General features: G+C 36.6%; 1 protein-coding gene across 3 annotated transcripts in view; it reads left to right on the top strand.

The window, feature by feature from the left end:
* TMEM245 (transmembrane protein 245) overlaps positions 1-24,576 on the top strand; it is a gene marked incomplete at its 5' end in the record, with an annotated part of 78,809 nt that overhangs the window by 16,798 nt on the left and 37,435 nt on the right. For 2 of the 3 annotated variants that reach the window (XM_082298200.1, XM_082298202.1), the window contains 8 exons: positions 162-383; positions 4,416-4,585; positions 9,412-9,435; positions 15,525-15,629; positions 16,971-17,053; positions 19,196-19,286; positions 20,095-20,193; positions 22,064-22,195. In XM_082298200.1, coding sequence (XP_082154326.1) covers positions 162-383; positions 4,416-4,585; positions 9,412-9,435; positions 15,525-15,629; positions 16,971-17,053; positions 19,196-19,286; positions 20,095-20,193; positions 22,064-22,195 — 926 coding nt within the window. The remainder of the gene's footprint in view (positions 1-161; positions 384-4,415; positions 4,586-9,411; positions 9,436-15,524; positions 15,630-16,970; positions 17,054-19,195; positions 19,287-20,094; positions 20,194-22,063; positions 22,196-24,576) is intronic. The other variant, XM_082298201.1, reaches the window with a different exon arrangement.

Below are 24,576 nucleotides of genomic sequence, written 5' to 3'. Positions count from 1 at the left end.
CACCAAAACAACAGAAAACACAGCCTTCTGCTGCTGTCCCTCCCTTCACCCCCACCTTCCAAAAAAGAAAAAGATAATTTGGGAACAGGGAACAGATTCTGTTTCGTGGTGAATGTTAACATGATAATTTCTGTTTCTTTGTTTGCATGTGTTTGTTTTAGGAGCAACAGAAGGTGATCAGCCTCCACCTCCACGTGCTTCATTATCTTCCAATTCCTCCTCTTCATCATCTTCTGGGAACAGACAAAGACCTGAGATTGGATCTTTTCTTAGAAAAAAGAAAACTAGTGATATTTACTTTGTTACTCTTGTGTGGGCCATTGTCATTGTTCAGATCTGGCTAAATTTTTGGATTGTGCAGCTATTACCAGTGCCTTTTGCAGGTAATAATCCAACTGTTAGTAATGTTTGGCATCATGTTCAATAAAACAGGAGGAAAGGCTTGTAGGCTTGTATGAGTTTTAAATAAAAACTTTTTCAAGACTTTTTAAGACAAGATGAACTGTAGTTTCAAAAAGGAAGATTGATGTGTACTGTCTGTCACCATGTAGTGGACAACTCTTTAATTACTTTGTCTATTGACTATTGTAGTTACCTGAAATAATGTCGTGCCATACCTTACATAGTAAGAATACTTCTGGTTTAGAGCAGTTAGTTTTATTTCCTCTTGATGTCAATTCCTTCATATTTTTGCACCAATAAATGAAGAATATTTTAGCAGTTTTTCAGTAGTGAAGTAGAGCTCATGTTAACTTTTAATTTCTGTAAAAAAGGGGTTACTAGGCTCTGTGGACAAGTCACAAGATAAATTTGGTTCCAATTTTAGCTCTGAGGTTAATTAGCTTTATTGTTTCACATCTGCATACATCTGTTCTCCTATATATTGAGGAAGAATTGGAGTAGTTATGATAGCTGTTGAAAGACATTATTTTAAGACTGCATGCCACTTTTCCCTGCTCTTTTGGCGGAGTGAAAAGGGAAGATGGGAACTCCAGGAGTATGTCTAAGCTCCTATGAATTGGGAGGCATTTCTTCCCATCCCCTTACTGTAAACAAAATGAGTTTTTCTAGTTTGCTTGGATTTTCTCTAAACTTCAGTTAAAATGCTAGTTTTTAGCATTTTTAAATGCATTTAGCACTTAAATGTAGCTATTTTTTTTTTTACTAAGTGTGGTGGGTTGGCCCCAGCTAGTGGTCAAGTACCCACAAAGCCAGTCACTCTTCCAGTCTTTTAATGTGGGCTTATCCATGAGCTGCATTCCCTTTAGGGAGGTGCAGGCTCAGGATTCTCCTTATCCCTAGGCCACAGTCCCTTCAAGAGGTGTACCTGCTCCAGCATGGATCCTCTGTAGGCCGTGGTCCCTCTGAGTGGTGTGTCTGCTCTGCTGTGGAGCACTTATGCTTCCCTGGCCTTTTCATTGCCTCTGTTCATCCCTCTGTTCCTTCTTCCTCTCTAGTCACTTGTTCTCTCTGTGTTCCTTCCACTTCTCCCTGCCAAGTGCTTTCTGCCCTTTCTTAGATACATTTTCACTGCAGTACCACACCCGTGCCTGATGGGTTCAGCTTTCCCCAGTGATGGATCTGTTGCAGAGCCGCCTGGAACTGTGTCTGGCACAAGTCAGCTCCTGGTCTCGTCCTGTGGAGGCCACCCCAGAGGCCTCCCTGCTACCAAAACCCTGAGATCTGCACACAGTACACAAAGCTACTGTAAACCATCTCGTTGTCCATCTGGAAATTGTAGCTTGGGGTCATACTTACTGATTTGAAGGGCTGTGAGCTCCGAGGCATGGAGAAAGGAACAGCTGCACCTTTGGCTGTAGCACTGCAGCAGCAGCTAAAGGGTAATGTGATGGCAAGACGTATAAATAGCTGAATGCAGGGTAAGAGAAGAGAGGTGTTTGACCTTTGTTTCATTTTAGTGTAGTTACTACAGAAGAAAGAAACTTCCCAGTTTTGGTGTCTGGGCATCATGGGAAATGGCAATCCCAAGTGAAAAATGAATTAGAAAATAAATTTTAGACATATTAGAAGCAGAGTTTATGTGGCTAGTTCATTGAAAGGTCAAGGGGTAACTTAACCACTGTTCAGAAGCACCTACGTGGGAGGAAGAAGGGAAGCAGCAGTTCTGCAGTTAGACAGCAGTGAATGGTTTTAAGCTTGAGCCACACAAATCTAGATTAAAGTGCGTATCTATAAATGAAACAGCTGAATACTGCTCCTGACAGTCATTAGGTCTAAAATAACTACCCAAACAATAAACTCATGACAAAAGAGAAATTACTTTTGGAAATATTTGTGACTTGTTCCCTTAGCAGTGACACTGGGCCATTAAGTGCTTTTTCATGGCATATAACTGAATCATCACAAAAATATTACAAATAGGCAGTATAATGATGAACAGAGCCAAATTTAGATTACATCAAACATCAGAAGGTGAGAGATGATAATCTGCATGGCTAAAAGAGAGGTAATACTAAAGTACAAGGAAAATAGGAAGGGTAGTAAAGCAAGTTTCCTTACAACTGTGCAAGTTTAAGGAGACTAATAACTTGAGGCACTTCTGAGACCTTAAAGAGGATGCTTCTAGTATGTAAAAAAAATGCAAAAAACTCCCTAAAACCTTCAATAGAAAGGTGTTAATTTCACCAGAATTCCTTCTATTGGTAAAGAGGACTCATAGAAAGCAGCATTTAGATTATGAGAAACATCTTGGTATCATTAACATTTTTCCTTGAATGCATTTGTGCTTCAATTGGAATGAAATGGTCTTTTAAAATTGCTTAGTGTAGAGAGTGGAAAAATGATACCATAATTAAACCATAAAATGAAAAGGTGAAAGAGCTGCTGTGAATTGAAAAGCTAAGCAATGAACCACGTTGTGGAACACTTGGCAGCATTTTGGTACAGTGATGTGAGCCTGGAAATCCTGGTATTGTCTGTTTTTAAGGTCTTTCATTTTCTTCCTTGCTTGTTCTGTTGTACCCTTTTTTTTTCTATAAATTGTCTTCAGGTAATTCTCTGCTTCCTGCAGATGTTTGGAACTTGTTATTAGGCAGCCTTTTTCTTGTTTTGCTCACTGCTTTCTAATAACAATCCTGTAGCTTCTTCTCTCTTGTCTCTTTTTAACCTAATATAATTACAGCCATTTGATTGACTGTAGCACCTCCTGACACCACCTGTGCAATGAGCGTACACTCATTTATTGTAAAAGATATTGTTGAAACAAGTAATAGTGGAAGGTTAGAATGCCATTTGAGGTATTGTATTTGTAAATGCAAGCTTGCCTGGCTTTGCTGAGCAGCAGTTTGTGTATTGACTGTGAGCTGCATTTCATTATACAAAACTTCAGCCTTTAAGTTCAGTGTTGGCACTTGCACTGTATTTTCTCCTTTTTTGTATGTTTGCCACTCATTTTATTGGAGAAATTGGATTATTCTGTTTCTTCAAGAGAATAAATCCTGTATTTGCCACGTGGTGGTGCCAGAGGGTAAGTGAACTAAATGTCAGGAAATTGTTGCACTGCCTCTCCAAAACAAGAACAAAAGCATAAACTGTTAATGTGTGTGGCTTGCAGAGAATAGGCTCTTGTGGAACTTGGATAGATGCCCTGTAGGCAGTAAAAGTTAACCTTTTTGGCTATGTATGTCATTTTACACGTCTCCAAGTAGAAACGTGTGAATTTTTGATGATGAAGTAGTGTACTGCCAACTGTTGTGGAGCTCATGTATGGCAGTAAGTTATCAGTCTGGTTTGGAGAACAGTCACAATAAGAAAAAAAGATATATTAGAAGTAAAGTTACTTGTAGTGGTAACTACAAGTTGCCGAGATAAAATGCTAATCTCAAATAGCATTTTTAATGTTTAAAAGCAAAATCTATCAGTAGTATTTCAACAGAAGATTTAAATGGGTGCTTCATTACTGTGAAGTTCCGCAGGATGTACTTTCAGTTCTGAAAGGAAAGATACACTTAACAGCTTAGAAGGCCTAAAACTTAAGAATTTAGGCTGAAAATTTTATGTGTAATGTGCTGTTACGTTCTGATTGTGATACTTTATGTGGAGTCATTTGGCATGGTGTATGTGTGAATATGTAAGAAATCAACTGTACTGGAATCATGGAGCGGCACCTTCTTATCCCGGGCCTTGCTCAAGTCTGTTAGCTGCATTATTGAGTAGTGTGCAGACACTTTGCTTCTGCTGTCATCTAAGTTCCACGTGGATAAGCACAGCTGCAAAACTAGAGAGGAGATTAGTACTAAAATCACTGGAAAGTTCCAGAGGTGGTTTCTAATGGGAAATAAAACTCAAGAGTCTTTTCCTTTCTTTTTTATCGCTCTTCCTGAATAGAATAGATAAGTAGTCTTGTGGTGCTCCTCTGAAATCTCTGATACTTAATTTCCTTCTTGTGGTTACAGTTTGGGCACTTAAGAAATTAGTGATTCATTTTGGAGTTTTGAACTTCATGGCAAACCACTGCAAAAGTTGGTGGCAACTTGTTGAAAATTTTGTGAAGGAACGTCAGGAAGCTCTTGCACCACGGCCCATCAGAGGACTCGGAAGTGTTATGCTAAAGCTTGACAGTAAGGTATTTCTATTTACTTCCTTAAGCAACTTGAAAGTTTGTTTTATTCTCTGTTCACCGTATTCTGAGATGCTTTAATTCTAAGATAAATGTCTGTCACTAATGAATATGTCTTTCATGTAAAACTCTTATCTGTTTTATGGTGTATTTTAAATTATGTCTCTTCTATCACTATTCACACTTAAGTACACATTTAAATTTAAATGTTCAATGGTTGCATGCAAACCTTGACAGAAGTCACTTTTAAAGTGCTGAATCAGCTGTATAAGATTCTTTATCTGAGTAAGGCAAACTTCTCATGCTTTAGTCACCTTACCTGGTTACAAAGATTTTGAATTTAAACCTAATGAGCTTTAGTCTGAAGGATAAGATGTTCCTACTTCTTATGAGAAAATTTAATTAAAAAGCAGACCATTGTGTTCTGTAAGTACAGCCCGAGTTAGTTCAGACACACTAACTTTGTGTGGAAGCAAAGTTGTTGCACACAATAGTATGGTGGTACAGAAATGAGTCTTCCCTCTCTAAGTGAAGAAATATGTGGGATAAAGTATTTGGGAAATGCCATAGAATAAAGCTTCTGTGTTACCCTCCCTTCTCCCCCACGCGAAATATGCCTATATTTGCATTGCAAATTGCAGAGTTGGAAAGCTCCATAAGATTTATACAGTTTGTCTCATTAAGAATTGTAAGTTTTCACGTAAATGGATAGATTATTTTGTTTGTAATAGCTATGGCAGTGTATAAGAATGTGCTTTCTGTAACTGTGTTGTTGACGTATTCTCTGCTCTGGAAAAAGCCATTATCTTAGGGCTTCTGTAACTGATGAACTGAACCCTGTAAGTACATTTGTCAGAGCATCTGTACCTTGGCAGATCGGTTTTGCAATTAATAGCTCTGAATTCCTACAGGAGAGGGAGGAGCTTAAGCCTGGATCTAATGGGTGAATGGAAGACAAAAGGTCAACAAAAGCATTGAAATGCCTCTAGGGAAAAAGTAGTGATTTCACAGGGTTCATTGAGGAAGAATTTGAAAAAGGAAAAGCCTTTCAAAATACAGCTATGAACACAATAAAGTGGTTTTCCAAAGGTAGTGGAAATCACATGTTGGGATAAAAGCTTACGTTATACAAAGCTTTTCATAAAAAGGTTTTTTTCTGTAAGTAAGAAGACTCTCTGGATGCAATATTGAATGTATTTTTATTTCATGAGTTGTCAAGTTTGGTATCCTTGTATTGCATAACTATATGATACAGTATCCTTCCTAATTCCAGCAAGTCTTTTCTCCTTAAAGAAGGTAGGGCTTTAATGTGCAGCAGAACCTCTCGCTCTTCAGCTTAAATGTACTTAAGGTCAGTTTATCTACATGTTGTTTTATGTCTAACAGATAGAACAGTGTTGGCACAGCTCATTTCTCCATCTCCCTTCGCCCCTCCATTTTTTAGATGACAGCTGTAATTCCTCCTGAGTCTGCGCTGTGTATTAAAGTAATTTGAGCTCTCCCAGCCATTACAAGAAAGGCGCTTGATAATCTGCATGATTCTGTTGTCCTCATTTGTGCCTATTTTAATTCTGTTTCAGCTGGCATTTAGCATGGGTGGCTGGGATTATATGTAGTCTTCCAATGCTTATCACACTAATATTTCCGTATCTTTTTAAGTTCTACTGGCTATGCTTTTTCTGTGTATGGTAGGATGATGGATGCATGGTACCTCAGAATTTGGGAAGCAGTGCCACAGAATATTGTCTGTTATGTTTCTTGTAGGGACAGGGAAACAAGAGGAATGAAAATGACATCCTTGCAAGATTTTTTAAGTTGGATTACTGAATGTTCAGCTTCAGTAGGTACTGTTGAAGAGGAAGTAAAAAATATGCAAACACAAAATAGAAATTTGGGGAGTAAATTGTTACAGGTTGCCTGTTATGGGTGTGTGTGAGAAACCAAGACCTAGGGATCATTTCCTTTGCAATTAGATGTTTAACTTTTTAATATTCTATTTGTAGTTTCTTTTCATGGGAGCTGAATCTGCATAGGGTTTTTGTTTGGTTTGGTTTTTTGTTTGTATGCTGAGTTAATTGGAAACTGAACCTTAGCATCAGGATGTTTTGAGGCTCTTAGCTAAGTACAACAAGCCATTGAGAAGGTCTGTTTTACACAAATATTTAGTGGTACTGCTTGGGCTGGCAAACATGGTATGCCCAGTTAGGAAGTAGTTCCAGATTTGAGTGAAATGCAGTGAGAAGGAGGAATACATCTTAGAGTGGCATGTCTTCCTGCCAAACAAATTTTAGGAGGCTAGTGTAGATAGTGTGGAAAATAACCCATTGTGAGAAATGGGTGAGTACTGCTCACACATGCAAATCTGAGCTTTATTGATTATATCTGTAACAAAAGCATCAAGAAAAGAACTGCTTCTCTTCTTTCACAATTATCATTTACCCCGATTATCTCAGAAGTGCAGAGAAATTTGAAATGAAGAGAAATTCTGATCAAGAGAAAAGAAAGGGCATTGTTTTTCTTTTTTTTTTTTTTTTTGTAAGCAGTAGGTCAGTCTGTCTGAATGTGCCTCCTTTAAATATTGACTATGAAAATAGGATGTTGTTACTTATTCTTTAGTCCCTGTCTGTGCATTTTCCTCATGGAGGGTCAACAGACAGGTGTGAGAGACTTCCTGGAGGGGAGAGTGGGGAGGTTTCTGTTGTCAGCCACCGAACCATCTTAATAGATATGGTATCATGTGTGTTCTTATTAACAACAAAGAATTAATAACTCTCTTTACTGATAATTTTTTATTTTAAAGAAGACTGTTGTCTTTCAATATGGTGACTACAGTTGGATTATAGAATTTGTGAGTGAGTTCAGCAGCATTGGCAGTAGCTGAGCTGCATGCAATAGACTTTTACTTGTTGGAATGTACTAATATTTTACATGCATGCTTTCTAGTGTACTTGAGTGAATCATGTAGTTGTTATATGCTTTTTCTTGGTATAGTGCACTAGAATTTTATATGTGGATTGTTTACATTATTTGGACTTTGGATAAAGTTAACTTTTATTTCTTCTGGTACCCCACTTAGCATATAGTTTAGCCAAGGCACAGAAAACAAGCAGAATCTCTGCCAGTACTTACATTATTTTAGATAATACTTTCATAGACATGTAAGATCTTAGATGAATAGGTTTCCAATAAAATACTGGAAAAATGGTTATAGCCTTATTAATTTTGTATGACTTGAAGATTAGAATTAAGCTGTAGCCTATTTTCAAATGCAGGTTGATTACATTTGTAGAACTACTTAACATTGGTAAGCTAGTAGGCAGGTAGAGCCTCCCAGGTATTGTCTTAAACAAGAATAAAAAATATTGTTATTTTTGACATTCAAGTGTTATTTATTTCCTAGTTACTGCATTTATTATCCAATTCCCAGAGGCTGAAATTAGAGGAAAATACCAAAGACTTCCTTTCACATTCTGCTAAAATCATAGTGCTCTTTTGTTGTATTTTGTACAGAATTGCAAAGGGGAGCAATACAGCCATGAGCTCTATGGTTTTTCCAAAATGAAGTAGGTTTTAAAGTTCAGTAGTAAAGTTAAAAGTATGTCATTGAATCAGAAAACAACTTTGCCTTTTTTCACAGATAAGTTATTCCATAAGTGAAGAGGTAAAGTAGAAACAAATTCTACACTGTCAGTTTGAGGCTTTTGAAGCTTTGTAGTGGATTTCTCTGACTGTGACTCTTTCCATGAGTAGTAAAAGCTAGTAAACGTGGGTGCTTTGTGACATTTTATTTTCATGTTTCCTAATGTTCATGTTTCTTTGTCAGTCTGCTTCTAACTTGATCAACTTTGTTAATGAGATTTTTTATAAATTTGAAATATTCTTACCTTCTGTTTCCATTGGGAGCTAATATAATTTCTGGCAGCTGGCAAACATGCTAGATTTACTGAGAATTCAGTGATCTTGTTTTCAGAGAGAAACAAAACTTTACTTATGTGATCTTAATCCCTAACACAGATGAATAACAGCATTAAAGCTCTTCACTGTTGTGTTTATGCTAATAATTGGTTACTAATGGTTAGAATTAAGAGTGTAGTCCTACATGAACTAGATCCTAAAATGGGTGTACTTTAGCATGTGGATGAGCATCAGTAAAGAAAAATAACTTTAGTGCAAAAGGAGAAATTGACTGTTGAGAGGTGCAAGGAGAATTACATGAAATCTGTACATTTATATGATCTACAATTTGCTGTTGTATGTCAGACTTAATTATGTATTTGATGTTGAATATGAATGCTTTAATATGAATGTGGTACCAAAAAAACATATAAAATCTGTTCAACAGTAATTGACATAATAGGAGTGTTTTGAAATGCATAGAATGGGAGTGTTTGAGTGCCTGAATGGGAGTATTAATGCCCTAAACAAATATCTCTTGTTAAGATTTGGTGTTTTGCTGAAATGCCCTTCTTGGAGTACTTTTACAAGTCCTGCTCTGAAATCTGATGGTAGCTCTCAGTATAATTAAACTGGAATTGCCCAGATTGTGCTGATAGCTCTGTTAATACCATTAAAGTTGTTCGTATTTGTTATATCCCTCTTTGTTTCAAAAGTGCATGTTGATAGTAAAACCCAGGTTCTTGCTTTAGAAGTTGTTATGATCTTTTCTTCCTATTGCAATTTACCTTTGTGTCTAGAACAATTTCATTTTCATTCTGTGGATGACTTTGCCTGCCTCTCATTGCTTTTTTTCCCTATTTACTGCATTTTTCAATAATTTTCCACTGTGTTGTGTTTTTTTCCCTTTTCTTCCATCTCCCCCTGCCACTGACAAGCTGTGGCACTGGCTTAATAAGAAGGTAAATAAATAGAAAAATTGTGATTCCAACTAATGGATTCTGTGGTTTTGGGGAGTTTGATTTTTTTATAATTATTTTTTTTTATTTTGCAGCATGAACACTCTTTAACATGCCTTGCTTCATAGATTTGTCTCTCAAATGCCTCTTTTCCAGCTCTTGGTATAAGCTACTGAAGGTCATATAATTCTATCTGATCTCTTCTACTCCAGTGAATGCACATAGTTAAATGTTTTGTACAGCAGAGTATTGCATTAGCCTTTCAAGGGGTGGTTTGATTTATGGGCACTTTTATTTAAGAACACTTGATCTTCACCTGGTCCCTACTTGTACACCTAACAAAACCAGTTCTCTCCAGTCTGGTGAGCTACTCTCTGCTCAGAGAAAGCAGTTAATTGAATTAACATGGGAGTGGCAAGGGTGTGACGCACAGTTAAAAAGCTGAGTGTAAGTGCATGGACTAGGTTCAGTGAGTGCTGTCCATCTTTTACTTCTGAGGTGTCAAACTTGTCTGTGTACACAGGCATAGTATGTAGTGTACCAGCAGTGAATACATACAAAATGAGGTTTTGCATGGCCTCAGAACTGCTGATTCTTAACAAGTGTGAAGGGAAGAGAGAGGCTAGTAAAAAAAAAAAAAAAAAAAAAAACAACAAAACCAAAAAAAATTAGTTGGTATGGCTAAAATCTCTTTTTTCCTGTTGAGTAGCTTTTAAAAGAAGTGTGTGATGTTTCCTAAGGAATGTTATTCCCAGTTCCCATGGTTCATTTTAGCCAGCTAGGTTTAACTATTGTTCTTTGGGGAACTGTCATCCCAAGAGAAGTTAGAGGTGCTTTGGCTTCATGTGTGACTGAGATCTGAACAGCAACTAAATTCAGTGATATTTCTCTGTGACTTGAGCAGTGGCATTGCTTCAGACAAGTGCAGAGCTAGGGAAGGATGCCTATAGCAGGCACCGTATAAAAAACAAATAACAACAAAAACCCTCAGAGTTTACAGGTGAAAATCTGGTATGTGATAAAATATATATAAAAGGTTCTTGTAAACAAGGAAGTGAGGGTACACAGCTGGTATCTGCCATGAATGGCTGATGGGGAATAATGCTAATAGTGACACATGTAGTTCTAGGCTGAGCAGATAAAATGAATTTAGAAAGTTTGATCTTCAGTGTTTAATAAATGAACACAGGATTCTATGTTGAGAGGGCTTTCTCTGTTTCTGAAAAAGAGGAAGGAGTTGCTTGCTTCATGGTTCAGTTAAAATTGTCCATGAAGAGGAGCATTTTTTAATGTTCTTTTGCCCTTGACTGTATTTCTCCTGTTTTAAAATTACTTTTTTATTTCCCAACTTTGAAATGTTTGTCTTATGTGAGTGACTTGTGGTTAGTACATATGTGCAACCGTAATTCTTCATAATTTTTTTTTTATTAGATATTGGTTTGTTGGCAGAGTTCAGGTGAAGAGCTGCATTTGGTGAGCCACAAGAGAACATGTATTCTCAACTGCTTTTTTTCTGGCTCTGAATTTGTAATTTTCTTTAAAAATTCATATGTGTAGATATGTTTTTTTTTCCTTAATATGAGTAGGTTCTAAAAAAAATTTAATTGCTCTAAATGCTAAAATGCCTGGATTTTATTTTCAGTTTAGAAATTAGCATTATTTGGCAAAACCTTGTGGATATAGTTTCTTAACAGAGTGTGGTTTTTTTTAGTTCCTTGGAGTTGTTTTTGAATACTTTACAGTTTCATAAGTAGAAATCCTGAAAGTCCTATAGTATTACATACAGTGTTGACTTTTGTGCATGAACATACATTAGTAATATTATAATCAATGAAAAAAAAAGTGAAAAAAATGTGCAGTCAGTGGGTTTGTTTTGTTGTGTGTGGTGTTTTGATGATTTTTTTAAAAATTAAAAAAAAGTCATATTCTGTCACAGGCAAAGAAAGGAGGAGATTTGTAATACAGAACACTAGTTGCAGTTAAAAAGTGATTTTTTTGTGTGTGTCTTTCTCCTTTTTGCTTTGTCTTTGAAGGGAATTACTTGAGAGAACACCAAGATAAATTTCTGATAATCCAGCAGGAAATTAAAAATCATATGGATATGGCAGAGTTTGAAATGATGGTTGATTATAATTGCTAGTGATAGACCTTGGGTTTTTGATTCCTCTTCATGGTATATGTAGCTCAAAGTATAGAACAGATTCCATCAGTCTAGCATAATTTGTTCTTAATAACATTTTCTGTGGCAGGAGTCTTTAGGAGGAATTGCTAAATTCTTCTGCTGCTGTTGGAGGGACACTGGTTTAAGTAGACTTGAGACTCACATACTCTGTTCTCTACCTTTTCTAGCTTAACTACTCCGCTGATTCATTTCAGCATAACCTTGGGATGTGTTCTGGTTACAGACTTCCCCTTATTCTCTGCAGATGATATTAAGGAGATGGTGGTATCTTCAAATATTAACTGAACTAAAGGGAAATGACCAGTCTAAGGAATGTCTTGGGAAAAAATCCTCATAAATAGTGGAGTTGTTTACAGAAAATAATAAAAGTTCTTGTTGGTAATTTTATATAAATTCAGTTGAAAATGAAGTGGATGCCTAGGTGTGCTTCACTGTTTGGGTAATGTAGTAAATCAAGCATGCTAGAGAAACTACTGCTCTGAAGGCTGTGCAGTATGCGACATGCAAATATTAATTAATAGATGATGTATCATACTGCATAACATGGAGAACCTGTCTAGATGGCAGGATTTCTGAATTTTAAGTATGGACTGTAGTTCTTTTACAGCTTAGTATAATACGGTTTGTGTCATCATCCAAAAGCTGAAAGAGGAAGTGCTCGCAAATTACTGAGGAGCTTTCCAACAGAGTGTAACTCAATCAAAAAAACCTTTTTACAGTGAGCTAAATTTTTAAAAAAACCTTGATAATTTCATTTCAAAACTGTGACAATTAAGGATAGGTTTTTTTGGACAGCCTATCACAAATCAGTAACATTTCAGTTTGGTTTTACGAGTGTGACCTTCTGTAGCTTAGGAGCCTGCCTTTCCTTGACCTTTGCATAATTTCAGATGTTGTGGCAGCCTCAGCTTTCCTCTGTTGACTAACCTTTAGCTTAGAAGCTTGGAACCAAATATAAAACTTCATGACCTCTGGCTAATGAGTAGCATTTAGTCAGTACATGTTTGTCTCTGTGTGCATGCCCATGGTTTACAGGAAGGGTGTAAAGGGAGGCCTGGCACGGTTGGGGTAGGAGTGAAGTCTGGACCTGATTCAGTGGTAAGTACAACCACACAGGCATTTAACAGCGTAGCTTCCCTGCAGCGAGTAGCTTAGGGAATGCTAGTTTAGCGAATGCATAGCTGCTCCTATGCATTGTTTAGCATGAGTGTGCAAAGGTGAGGGTTTGCTGAGGAAGTACTGGGGGTTAATGTAGGGAAATGAACTGTGTTTTTATAGGGGGAAAAAAAAAAAAGAGTGAATACAGCCTTAAGTGAATGTTGTCCATCTGCTTTTACTTCTACGATACTCAGTGCAATTCAGTCTTCTCCTGTGATACGTCTGTACCACTTGTATAACTTGGATCCCCTTAAGCCTGTGTTGAGAGATGTAATTGCAGTACCTGTAGGCTTGCCAATGCTGGCTTTCATCAAGCCTTCCTTGGGCTGCCTGACTGAGTAAATAGAGACAAGGTGGACTTGCTTGGCTGAGGCTGCTGCTGGTACCAGTACCTCATCAGTGCTGCCGTGACTTTGCTAACTAGATTAAAGGTAATCCAGGATTTACATGTGCTGTAGCTGCACTTCAATGGCAGTCAGGCATGTTTGAACCCACAGGACAAGTGTCAGGAAAGATACCTTGTCTGTCATGTGCCATCTTGGAGAGAGTCATCATCCTGGTCTTTTGGAGTTTGACCTTCCAGTAGTTGCTACATGGCAAAACATCTAACGTATTCAGCCTTAGCTCCACTGACATTTCACCTATTTGATACCCCTCACACAACCATTGAGCCTAGCATTTTTGGAAATCTTTGACAGTACTTCAGTTACATGGATTCAGTGAATCTGATTAAGGTGCTCTATGTAAGACTGCTGGATTTCTTTTATCTCTGACTTAGAAAGTAAATAGCAGTTTGAACTTTGTCTGAAATGACAAGGGCAGCTTTAATTTTTAGTAGCTTCATTTTGAAGTCCATGCTGTAAAATTTTCTTCCCCTGCCCATCCAGTGATGGTTTTTTGGTGATGTTTTTGATTTCTGTCCTTTAAAACAAGGACTTTTATTTCTTGCTTCTCTTGCATAATCATTAGATGTACACGAAGCTTGGAAGGGCACAGCAAATCCTGTTTCAGTCTTATTTCCAAAGAGGTAACCTCTATATATACACCATATATATGCCCTATGTAGGGGGTACTCAAAGTTTTTCAGGGAGCTGCAGTACTACTGCAGGCAGGTCACCTCCTTCCAGCACTGGCAAGGCATTTCGGATGGCTGAAGTATTTCAGCAATGCTGAAAACAGTTAAAACTATGTAAGACAAAAGATTTTTTCACATTGCCTCATGTTCCCTGAGTTCCTTTCTGCAGTTCTTAATGTAGTGCAGATCTTGTTACAAAAACTTGCTGGCTCAACACCTTGTTACTTCTAAAATGATTTTACTTTCTTTTAGTTTTTGTCATCATTTTGAACAACAGTTCTAAAATGCTGAATATAATCCTTGAGTTAATTTATATCAAACAAGGAGCTGGTTGTAAAAATATGAAGTTTAAAAATAATTGCTTGATGTACATTAAATGCTCAGATGCTACCAGATGAACACACACAAAAAGAATCCTTTTTTCGAATAGGAGATCTAACTTCAGTGTTGACCAATTCAATCATCACACAGCAGTCTGAGAAGTTCGTTGTTCCAGGGTTGATTTCATGTGTAGGGCTAGGGTAAATAATGAAGAATGAACTAATGTAAGCCATCAGCATGCATATTAGTAGCTTTATAAGATCTCTAACTAAAATGTTACCAACTTAATTGTTGAATATATAACTTGTACTCAAAAGTACTTTTGCTTACTACACATTGGCTTTGACCTCAGTTCTCTTAAATCACAAATTTTACAGTTGTTTTGTTGCTTTTTCCTGTAGTAATGCTAAATGGAGTAGAAATAGACCTGGTATTTGAACCACAGGAGCTAGAAGAATGTATTTGGTCATATTTGCATGTGCTTTCACAGCTTTTTATGTAAACAGTCAATTTGTGTATGAGATGAAGCTCAGCTTGCACTATTCCAGAGCACTCTGCAAAGTCATGTGACTGAGCAGTTTCGTTGTTTTGAATGACATTATCAGAATTTCTCTACTTGAATGTGGTATCACCATTTGCTTATGGACATGTATAGAATGGGCCTTTTTGTAAACATGCCTGTTTCCTGTATCAGTCAGTTTAGCTGATGCATGCTTAATGCTGAGCATCCTCCTGAGACTGGAAGTGGATAGAAATAGTTGATGGTGAATAATTGGCCTGATATTCAATAATGTAGAACCCCACCTGTCCCATTTAAGTTCAGAAGGTGATGAGGCAGCTTTAAAAATTTTATTACTTGCAAAAATACCTCATTTGTCATTTAGATGGCTCTTAGCTATTCAAATCTGAAAGTTATGGTTGTGCTTTACAGTATACCTTGGTAGCTTTGAAATCCTGTGCAGACAGTGTCTGTAAGTTTCCAAGTTGCTGAAGGACAAGAAACAAAGACAAAATTCTGGGTTCTAGCTGACATGAATGTCTTTTTTAGGTACTTCTCTAGGTCTAGTAAGTAACTGTTGAATTATTGCTTGCTTTGCAGAGAGCTTGCCGTGTTGTGTGGTAATGTGTACATGTTTTTTGCAAAATCACATGTCATACCATGACCTTAATCATGCTAACATCGCTTGTTAATTGTTCATTTCCAAGCTTGGGCATAAATGCTGTTTGATTAGAGCCTGATTTTGTACAGTGATTATAAATAAAAATAACAATACTGTTGCATAGCATATAGCATTGTTTTCATAAAAGATTGATTTATATGCTATAATTTGTTTTTTCTTTTTTTTTTCTGCACAGATTATCGTGTGGTTGGAGAAAATGCTAGATAAAATAATCAGCATTTTCATAATATTTTTGCTAGTGATAGGAACCCTTCTGCTAGCTCTTCTCCTTACAGCAAAGGTACAGTGTGCTAATGAATACAATCGTAGAGCTCATTTTCATTGCTGATGTAGGTTACTGATATTTATACGAGATTGTATAGCTTTAAGAGTTTTTATAAATGCTTAGGAACTAATTGCTCTCTAGTTGAACTTTGTCACCATTCCAAGACTATAGAATATACGAAAATATACCAAAATCTCAATATTTATATTTCTTTGTATTTTTGTGGGTTTTTACGTATGTGACAAGGCTAATATATAGACATTTGGAAATGTAAAATTTATTCTAGTGAAAGAATTACTAGTTTATGTATTACAGGAACAGATTTGTTTTGCATCCTGTCAACACCTTCCTTGTCAACAGAAGAACTACTTACAATTTTTTCTTTTTAATTTACCTTGCATCAGAAGCATTTGCAAAATGCTTAAGGTGTGTTTGCAGATTTTTTGGTGTAATTGCCTGTAATAACCTCATGGTATCCTTTTCTGAGTTAAATGTACTGAGATTCATGATCAGATATTCTCTGAAATTGATTTTTGGTTTATGGTTGGGTGTGGGTTTGTTGGGTTTTTTTTGTTCACCAGAAGAGGTCACTCATGGACTTTTTTTTTTTCCTTTTTCCCTAATGGAGCTGTGTTCATATTTGAAATGATCAATGGAGATTGAATGTTTGATTTGAATACAGTTATGGAACAAAGATCAATTGGTTATGATGTCAATCCCTTTTTCCAAAATGTAGCATATATAGTGTTGAGTACTTAAAATTGAAAACCTTAGAAGTTGTGCAAACATTCCTGCCTAAAGCTTCCTTATATTCATAAAAGGACTATTAAGATATTTATAAAAGGTGTATTTTATCATTCTTACTGAAGAATTTATTTGGTCAGGCACTTCATAGCATGACTGGTCATGTTAGAGTTAAGTATTCATTAATTTTTACGCTTCTTTGATCCATGGCTTAAAAAATTATATTGGAAACTGTGCTTTATATTTTACTGCTTCCCTTGACAGCACTGCTGTTACTGTTAAATTTTTTTCCACTGATGTGATAAGGTTTAAATTTCCATTTGCTATTTCTAGTGACCAGAATTGTCAAAACAGAGTGATGATTATTGTATTGACTAGGTTTTTCTTGGGTTAATGGAACTTCCTTCTTCATAGTGGGTTGTTTGCACTGGAAGAATTATTTTTTAAATGTACAAACTGGTCACTTCCCCCCTCCTCCTCTTCCCCTACCACCCCATCCTCTTCCTCCCAATACCGGCCCCCCCCCCAAAAAAAAAAAAAAAAGTCTTTCTGAATGTAGGAAGAGCTGTAGTTTGCACTGCATAACACTTCTCCTCTCTGTCTTTAATTTAGGTACATCAGGAGAGCGTTCACATGATTCAAGTCACAAGCAGCTTGATCAATGAGACAGTAGCCAGTCACCCAGAATGGGCAAAGTAAGAATGCTGAGGTTAAGCAAATAGTATAGGGGGGATGAACAAACTTCCATATGCTCTAATGAATAGTTTTTGATTTGAAAAATCCCCTAGATGAACAGAAATGTGGGTGGCTCTCGCAGGCAGATGTAAAAGCTAAACTCTCAGACAGCAGGGATGTTTATGCATCACTCTGGAGGACTGTCAGTGTGATACTTCATTTGAGGACTGGTTGGATTTTGGTGGTGAAGGATGGCTGTATGAACTTTTGTAGCTACAGTTGTGGAGAAGAAACCTGTATAGTGCCGAGAAAAAAAGAGATCAGTATTTTTTTCCTATGAAAGAAAAGTGCTGGCAAAGAATGCTCTCTCTGGAAAGTTTCAAGACAGAGCTAAATTATTTTTTCAATGTGGAGAGATCGATGCAGAATGCGTTTGAGGGCATAGGAGTTGAAGACATTGTTTCTAGAGTGAACTGAAGAAGAGTTCAAGGGTGGAAAGAATGGTGGATGGGGAGAGTTTGGTATGAATCAGTTGGGGAGGGCCATTCCTATTAAGGGAGATGTGTATAGTGTGCGCAGTGGGAAGTTTGTAAGGTTTAGTCTGTGTAATGATTAAAGTAAACACCAAGGCAAATGTTAAGGGAGAGAGAAGGTTTTGAGAGAAATGCATCTAGAGGAAAACAAGGGCATGCTGGTGAGTAAAGGAGTGATTGCATGAACATCTGAGGGGGAATAAGTGAGACTGAAAAGTGTGATTTTAGGGGGGACAGGTTCCAGGTGGCTTTCATTCTGCTTCAGCTAAACAGACATTGGGCAAGGGTGAGATACCAATTTAATGCCAGGAAAAAAAGATCTCTCCAGAATAAGAATGGTTGACTCTTTCAAGGGCCCATTCTAATCAAAAGTGATGGTGGTTTAAGAAAATTGAAAGAAAGCACATTCAGTATTATAAGAGCAAAACGATTTTTCAGAAACAGAACTAAAAGGATGTAGTTAATAACCACTGTAGTAATACATGCTTTAGCACTAAAGTAATCACAGTGATGAGAACAGAAAGCACTTAAAGTGGTTTTACTTCTTCATGGCATCTCTTGTGTTGTTTGGCCTTTCTGTTTTGCTGTAAGATGGAAATAAGTAGGACTAATGAAAATGGAAATTTGAGTGTCAGAAGCTTATTTACATGATGAAACTACTGGAGTACTAGTTGAATAATAGCAGAATTGTAGCGTAACTTTTTACTTTCAGTGTTTGCTTCCAAATTTGAAGTATCCAGAACAGTATATTTAATTCACAAAGAGTAAGAGTATCTCTTGCCAAATCTGTGAAGCTTTACCAGCTTTCAGAGCTTGATGCTCATATTATGTTTAGAGGTGAGTGACTGAAATATCTTGGAATTCCAGTCTGGGACATTTCTGAAGCTTTATACAGGCAGAAGAGCTTCCATGTTGATCTTCAGACAGGTGAACAAGTATAGCAGTTTTATTTCCTGAGTGCTTTCATTTTGTTTTGGAAGGGCTCCAACAAGTGCCGTTGAAATCAAGATGTAAAAAGAAAGTCAAAGCAGAGATTGTGTGCCCTGTATTCACAAGTGGTGAGATGCTGGCAACTCAGTAGGGTTACATTGCTTGAAAGTGATGTGAGTCCCTGAAGAAATTCACAAGCAGGTAGTTTGGTGAGGACTTAGAAATAAGTGATGTCCAAACCCTTTTTCAACTGGTTGCTTTTTCATGGAAACTATGTTAACAATTTACATTCAGCTTGTAATTCAGAAGGTTGTGTTTGCAGCTAGATGTGACTGCTTCATACAGTATTTTCAGAAAACTCTGGGGGAAAAAAATGTAGTGTGAATAGCACACATACAGATTGAAGAGATCTCTTTTGAAAAAGTCGAGATATCAATTTAATTAAGGTTTCAGGAACCTTGGAGGATTTTAAATGCAATGACATGCCCTAGATTTAATTGTGCTTTGCTTATGGGAAAATCTATTCCTTGATATGTAGAAGGAAACATTTGAGTTGTAGTAAGTTTATATGTATTTAACCGTTATGATTTGTTGTTGTTTCAAAAATGTTAATTTGCAATGTGTTTTGGGTGTAATGAAATGTGTGTAGTATATGGCAGTTAACTTTGTTTTCCCTCTTTAAACTCCCCTCCCACCCAGCTGGCTCCCAGAAGCCCAGGTCATTCAGAAGGCGCTCAATTCCGCAGCGAACAACGTATACCAGTATGGCCGAGAATGGATCACACACAAGGTAGGAGTCAGCTCTCAAAAACCTCCAGTTGTTCTTTAATTTCTTGTTTTTCATAGGAGTAAAAAGAAAAAAAAATGTGTTTGTCAGTAGTTCTTTTCTGTGTGCTTAACCATTTTGTTGACAGATCTGTTCTTTCTACTCTCTGGCTTGTGACTTTTGAAGGAAGAGTGGGAGTTATTTCAGTAGTCTTTTCTGCTCAGAGGATAGTTTATTTTTAAGAGCTGCAGAATCTGTCATCATTCTAATGATTCCCAGTGAAAATGCATCAAATGAAATTGTGTAGTTTTTTTTTTTACCTGGCTTTAGCTGTCCTATCGTAGACAGTGTAGACTTCCATTGCCACCACCACGCCTCCCTCTCCCCAGTATTCTAATTTCTGTGTGGGCTGGGTGTGGTACACTGGACATTTTTTTAATCATAATTTATATAGTTAAGCTAACTTTCTTCAGAAGAAATTGCCAAGATTCTTACTTATATATTTTGATATCTAGCACACATCTCAAATTATTTGAAATATTTACCCTAAAGATATGATCAAGGGTTTTGGATTAAGCATTCTAGAGACAGCATTGGTTTTTCAGCTCAGAAAGAAGTCCTTAGTGCAGCAGAATGTTTTTTAACACAGTCTTTATATTGTAAACCATGTTATCTGAAGTGTGTATTTCACATTGATACTAATTTTTTCTAATAATTTGGGTGTGAGACATACCTTTACAGACACTCTTATGTGATTCATCAAGCTTGAAGTTCATCAGTAGATGGCTGCTTTATTCTGTCCTGTGTAATAAAAGATTTTTATGTGTTTTAGCTCCATAAGATTTTAGGAGAAAAAGTAAATAACACTGCTGTGATTGAGAAACAAGTGCTGGAGCTCTGGGACAGGCTTTATCACTCTTGGTTTGTGAAGGTGGGTAACTTATTTAAATGGTATTTATATAAACTATCACTTAATACTCTGAGATAATTATGCTAAGTATGCATTTCTGAGGAAGGGATTAGCAGAAAGTTGGAAGGTTGAGTAAAGGTCAGTAAAAAAAAGGTAAAAATGTAAAGTGTGTAAGATCATTCTGCAGTCACAGTTTGAGTACAGCCAGAGCTGTGTCCTACACTTAAGTAGTTGTGTTTTTATGTGTGCCATTTAATTTACGGTTTTCTCACTTTTTATAATTAGTTTTTCTTAGTTTAGCACTTTCTGCTGAATCTTTGTGTTGCTGAGGTGTTGGGAAAAGGAGACTGGTCTTCTGCATGATTTGTGTAATTTCTATAAATTTGAAATTGTGAGAAAGTAATTGTCCTCTTGTTAGGTTCCTTACAATGCATTTTTGCAGCCATCTTATAATGGGTTCTGTACACTGAATCTTGAAGAATTCAAGAGTTAAATAATTTTTATGCTGCCAGTGCTGTTTGCCTTTTAAAGGAAAAACCAATTCATTAGTCATTGCGCAATGGAAATACCAAATTCAGAAGTCATATTCCTGAAATATTTCTGTATATTTAAATGATTGTGATTCTATTAACACTTTTCTTCATGCAGTTATTTTTCAAGTATCTCTGAAGTTCTGAGAAGATCTTTGCATTAAAGAAGTAACATTTTCAGTACAGAACTAGATGAACAGATGATAGGTTTTCATACAGTTTACAAATACAGAAGGCCTGTTGGAGGGAGGTTTTTGACTACTCGTATGGTTCTGCCCTAAATAAATTGCCCATTCAGAAGAAAGGTTTCCGTGTTGGTGGTGGATTGTTAATGAAGGTTGCTAATTGTGCATCACAAAGTGTAACGGTGCATCTAGAGAGAATTGGTAATAAGCAGAAAATGTAATGCTCTTAGATAAATCAGTGCAGGGACCTCACTTGGGATGTTACTTGCCATTTGTGGCAAAAAAAGATAGTGTCATTTTGAATGCAGGCTGGTAAGGCTAAAAGTGTTCTGAAAATTTTAACAAGTAGTGGAATGCTTATTATAAAAATCAGAGTTAAGAACTTGAGAAGTCTTCTTCTATTAAAGGCTAGGATGTTGTAGTCAGCGGGTTTGCTTAAGCTTGCTTACAGACATTTTTGGCATCCTTCTCTGAAGCACTTGTCACAGTCCCAGACTGAGTCAAATAGCCTCATTCAAGATGGTAATCAGGTGTGATTCACTGGGCAATAGGCAACTTCATAATTAGGGAGGAGCCATTTAAGGAGTTAGCTGTTGTTTTTATGGCCATGTCCTGTTGGCTTGTTGTGTTGCAGTTACAAAGGTGTGTAGTCAGAAGAAATCCTTCATGCATCCAGTTCAGCTTTTAGGTTTTGTTTGATTGAACATTACCTGTGGAGAGGTAGAAACTAATAGTAGAGAAAAATACTTGCTTCAACTTCTACTTGCATTTTTCTTTATGGGCTGTACTGGGAAAACTTGGATGTTGCAAACAGTAAATTATGTAGGCAATAACTGAAATCATTACCTCTTTCTTGTGTGCTCTCATTAAAAGCAAAATAGATACCATTGTGTCAGTCAAGCAGTAGTTAGTTTTTAACAGAGTTGAATCAGTATGATATACAGATATGTAATTAAATGGGATCATTAACTACAGTTTTCTGTCAGATTTTAATTTTCCCAGTGTACAGAGTACTTCCAGCTATTTTTGGGGATACCAGTTAAAGCAGCTCTCAGTATTTAGATGCATGTTGGATCTATTCCTCATTAAGAAAACATCAGTGTAAATCATTAGCTTTTGACTTTCTCACTTCTCTGTATTTTATTTGAATGTCTATTTTCTTTGTCTCTTTTTAAGAATGTAACACATTCTGGAAGACACAAAGGACACAAGTGGCACATTAACCGTCAGAACAGCTGGCTTGGAGATATTTTGGACTGGCAAGATGTTGCATCATTTGTTCATGATAACATTGAAACATTTCTCTCCGTACGTATTCTTTGCACTTACTATGAAATTGGTCTAATTTTTTAACTGATAGCAATTTCTCCTTGGAGTACCACTAAGGTTATGAATTCAAATACAGGTAAAATTAGGGAAACACTGCTAGTGTTACTTACAATTACCTAAGCAATTATTGTAAACCTATTTAAGATATAACTGTAAAACAAACAGAAATGTTCATGATAAAGAAGCTCTTGTGATTTCAGCATCTTCGTGGATACCAGCTTCCCAGCTGTCTTCCTGAGGCAGGTTGTTACCTGTGTCACCTGCAAGCTGATTTTCAATGCATTATTTTATGCAGTCTTTTCTCTTTAAAGAAGAAACCAGGTGGTTTAGGTTATAACTGAAGAAGCTATTAACTAAGAGGTTATGAAAATAAAACCAAGCAATAAAAGCAGGGGTCATCTTTTTTTTTGCCTCAAATTATTATTATTTGTTGGATTGAAAGCAGCTTATTTTTCTTTTTTATGAAAGTTCTGTGGAGAGTGAAATAAATATTTTACACAGTGTGAATTCCTGAATAAAAACCTTTCACCTTATGAGGAGAAAATGAGGAAGCATTGAAAGCAGTCCAAACTGAAGTGTTTCACTAAAAAATCATGTTAAGTCCAAAATGCTTAATATACAGAGTCAATCCCCAATACAGTTCATCTTTGACTTGAGCTGTTGTCATTATTAGAAGTATCTTCAATTTTGGAAGACTTATTATATATACCTAACTGGCACCATGGCAGCTCCGTGGATGCAATTAAAGCTAGTATTTGCCTCCAGGCAGTTCTTGGTTTAGACTGATAGGCATGTGTGCTTTTTCTGTCTTCCCAACTGCTGCTTAAATTGTTACAGCTTCTACCAGAGAACAAGACATGAAACAAGAAAAAGTTGAGAGAAACTTTATTGCAGTAAACCTTTTTTCAGTTAATAATGAAATCTGCTTAATGCTTTCTCAAAGTTGGCCATGCATGCTTGAGGCAGAGGATTTAAAAATGCACAGCACATCATGATTTAAAATCAATGTGGAGTTTCCTTCTAGGCAAGAGGAACAGAAGGAGAAGAAACTACATGATAAGAGCGTGTCATTTGCAGCATTGCTGCACAGTGCTCAGAAACCATGATGTAAAGTGTGCTTCAGTAATCTAAGCAGGCTAGAGAGAGGGGAAGAAAAGTGTAAAGAGAATAAATATTTAAGAATGAAAAACATTAATATTAAAATTTTCATCTAGCTAACATGCTTGCTTTACTTCTAAAAACGGGTTTCGAAGTTCAAGGAAAAAAGTGCCAGCAGTTGACTTGCTTTCCTGTTTATTTCCAGGAACTCATTACTCATCAGCTGTGGGGAAACACCTGTCTTTTTTCTCCATATACTCGTGTCCTTAATGACAGACTGTGAAACAGTCATCTTAGTATAAAGCTCTAAATCCTAATTTCACATCCGTACTGGGCAGCATTTTCTTTCCTGGCTTGCTCATTTACAGTGCATTGCATAAATATTACTCATACTAATATTTTAAATTAAAATTTATGAAAATATGATCTCTGTGCTGGTTTAGGTCATTAAAACATGGAGAGTATGAAAATAAGAAAAGTTTTTGCTGAAGTCTGGTATTTTTAAGTAAGTTTTTTACCTAGCCTAAGATACAAAGCAACCTTACTGTATTCAGGATTTATGTTCTTATCACAGCATGAAAATCTTTCTCCTGGTATTTTGAAGTAGAAGAATGGGTTATTAGAATGGCATACTGAATTGGGAAGGGTTAATATTTTAAATTATGTGGGTGCTTTTGGGAGTGTGTGTTCTGGGGATTTGATTTTTTTTTTGCTTAGATTCTTTGGTTTGGGTTTCTTGCTTGTTTGCTGTTTTCACATTTTATGGAACTTTGAGTGGGATTTAGACCAGATTAGATGGGGCTTGGAGCAACCTGGCCTAAGGAAAGGTGGCCCTGCCTATGGCAGGGGGATTGGGACCAGATGATCTTTAAAGTCCCTTCCAACCCAAACTGTTACAACTTTTTATTTTTTTTGGTTGAGTGTGTTGTTTATGGGGAGAGTGAGGTTGAACACTTGAAATCAATGCTAGTTTGCAGTTCTTAAGAATATGGCAAGACAGTACAGTCCTAAAGCTGTGTTGACAGGTTTTTTTAACATAGAGATAATTTAAAGACGGTGAGATAGCTGTAAAGAAGTGGATATGTGGCTCTAATGAGATTTCCTCCACTTTTGGAAAAGAATAAATGTGTATGATTACACTACTTGCATGTAACAAATATTTAAGCACAGATTGAGTTTACCAAAACATAAATGTCTTGCTTGCCCCTTGGCTTTCTGAAGTATTTCAGAATAGAACAGATGACAGTTTTCTCTGAAAATAC

This window comes from Coloeus monedula (assembly GCF_965178545.1).
Source record: "Coloeus monedula genome assembly, chromosome: 1".
Lineage (NCBI taxonomy): Eukaryota > Metazoa > Chordata > Aves > Passeriformes > Corvidae > Coloeus > Coloeus monedula.
Note: the sequence above shows the minus strand (reverse complement) of the source record. Positions and strands in the feature narration are given on the sequence as shown.